Source organism: Eimeria necatrix, genomic scaffold (genome assembly GCF_000499385.1).
Source record: "Eimeria necatrix Houghton genomic scaffold, Enh_scaff327, whole genome shotgun sequence".
NCBI lineage: Eukaryota > Apicomplexa > Conoidasida > Eucoccidiorida > Eimeriidae > Eimeria > Eimeria necatrix.
This window is the reverse complement of record NW_013655324.1, coordinates 1-2,499: the sequence shown is the minus strand read 5'-3', so window position 1 is coordinate 2,499 and position 2,499 is coordinate 1. Positions and strand designations below refer to the sequence as shown.

Sequence of the window (2,499 nt, the reverse complement as noted above, 5' to 3'; positions counted from 1 at the left end):
CCCACCCCCGCTGCTGCAGCAGCAGCAGCAGCAGCAGCAGCAGCAGCAGCAGCAGCAGGTCGTAAAACCGCTCGTTTTTTTCCGTTTTTTCTCATTTTTTGGCAGCTGCCTTCTGCGCACTCTTCGTGACCTTCCCCCCAGCCTCTTTTTTCTCAACAGCCTTAATAACCCCCACCGCAATCGTCTGCTTCATATCCCTCACTGCAAACCTGCCCAGCGGCGGGTACTCTATGAAGGCCTCCACGCACATGGGCTTGCTGGGCTCCATCTTGACGATCGCCGCGTCTCCGGACTTAATCGACTTCGGAGAGTCCTCGAGAGCTTTTCCACTTCTCCGATCTAATCTCTTCTCCAACTCCGCAAACTTGCAACTAATATGGGCTGTGTGGCAGTCCAAGACCGGAGTGTAGCCGGGGTTAATCTGCCCCGGGTGGTGCAGCACTATGACTTGGGCTTGAAAGCTCGCAGCAGCTTTCGCGGGATCGTTCTTACTGTCCGAGGCCACGTGTCCCCTTTTGACGTCCTTGACGGAGACATTTTTGACATTAAACCCCACATTGTCTCCAGGGACTGCTTGTTCTAATTGAGAGTGATGCATTTCGACGGACTTGACTTCAGTTTGGAGACCCGAGGGGGCGAAGGTGACCACCATGCCGGGCTTTAATATGCCTGTCTCCACGCGGCCCACGGGGACAGTCCCTATTCCTCCGATCTTGTAGACGTCTTGGAGAGGAAGTCTTAATGGTTTGTCCACTGGTCTCTTGGGGGGTTCGACGCTGTCTAAGGCTTCTACTAGGGTCTTGCCTTTGTACCAGGGCATGCTGCTGCTGCGCTCCACCATGTTGTCTCCGACGAAGCCGGAGATGGGGACAAAGGGGACTTTTTCGGGGTTGTAGCCGACGGTCTTCAGGTATCTGGAGACTTCGGCTTGGATCTCGTTGAAGCGGGACTCGCTGTACTTCTCGGGAGTTGTTGCGTCCATTTTGTTTATTCCAACTATCATTTGCTTCACTCCCAGAGTGAAGGCGAGGAGAGCGTGTTCGCGGGTTTGACCTGGAGACAGGAGACAGATGGAGAAAGGAGACAGCAGCAGCAGCAGCAAGGAGATTGCAGCTATTCCGCGAGACATATAAACACCCCACAACAGCAAAAAGACCCAAAAAGCGGCAAATCCTTTCAAATGGACTTCTTTATTCCCTTCACTCTTTCACTCCCGCAAAAAACGAGCGAAAAAGACCCCAAATCCGCGAAAAACGCCCGAAAACCCCCACAGCAGCAAATCCGCAGCAGCAGCAGCAAATGGATTGCATTTGTTCCGCGAGATATAAACACCCCACAACAGCAGAAAGCTCCAAAAAACGGCAAATCCTCCCAAATGGATTTCTGTATTCATTTAACTTCTTCATTCTCTCCAAAAACGCGCGAAAAAGACCCCAAATCCGCGAAAAACGCCCAAAAACACCCCACAGCAGCAAACCAGCAGCAGCAGCAGCAGCAGCAACAAAAAGCCCCTCAAACAGCAGCAAATCCCCTGACCTTCCTTGGAGAAAGCCCCCTCAAACCCTCCCTGATCCGCGGGGACCACAAGAAGCGCGACATCGGCTTGAGAAGTGCCCGTAATCATGTTTTTGATGAAGTCCCTGTGCCCCGGCGCGTCAATGACTGTGTAGTGGAAAGCGGGGGTCTCGAACTGCCACAGAGCGATGTCTATGGTGATGCCGCGCTCGCGCTCCGCCTTGAGCTTGTCCAGCACCCACGCGTACTTGAAAGAAGCTTTTCCCATTTCCGAGGACTCTTTTTCGAACTTCTCAATAGTTCTTTTGTCAATTCCTCCGAGTTTATAAATCAAGTGGCCAGTGGTGGTGCTCTTGCCGCTGTCCACGTGGCCGATCACCACCAGGTTTATGTGCGTCTTCTCCTTCCCCATCCTCGCAGCAGCAGCAGCAGCAGCAGCAGCAGCAGCAGCAGCAAAAGCAGCAGCAGCAAAAGATACTTTTTCGAAAAGAATTATAAAAGTGTACAGAGGAGAAGGGGGGGAGGCGCTGCCCCGCAGAGCCGCCCCGCAGCGAGGCAGTGGGGAGGCGCGCGGGCCGCCGCTGCTGCGGCCGCTGCTGCTGCTGCGGTGCTGCTGCTGCTGCGGCGGCTGCTGCTGCTGCGCTGCTGCTGCTGCTGCTGTTTTAGAGCGCAGCGGGAGTTTTCAGGCGGATTCCAGACAATGCTGCTGCAGCGCAGCTGCAGCAGCTAATGCTGCTGCAGCGGTAGCTGCAGCAGCTAACCAGAAACCAGACACCAAGCAGCAGCAGCAGACACCCCGCCCCCCCAGCCCCGCCCAGCCGCCCCACCAAACCCTTTTCTTCTTTCCCCGCTAAACCCTAAAAAGAGGTTTTCTTCTCCAGAATATTAAACCCGCACGAGCAACCCGCAGCAGCACCGCTGCTGCGCCGCTGCTGCTGCTGCTGCTGCTGCTGCTGCTGCTGCTGCTGCTCGCCCCGCCCACCC

General features: G+C 55.3%; 1 protein-coding gene across 1 annotated transcript; it reads right to left on the bottom strand.

Moving 5' to 3' along the window:
* Positions 1-91: 91 nt before the first annotated feature.
* ENH_00043730 (elongation factor 1-alpha, putative) lies at positions 92-2,499 on the bottom strand (the record flags this gene model as incomplete). Its single annotated transcript, XM_013585399.1, has 3 exons — positions 92-1,053; positions 1,537-1,928; positions 2,413-2,499. Coding segments are annotated over 3 exons (1,441 nt in total), but the record flags the coding sequence as incomplete, so codon positions are not given.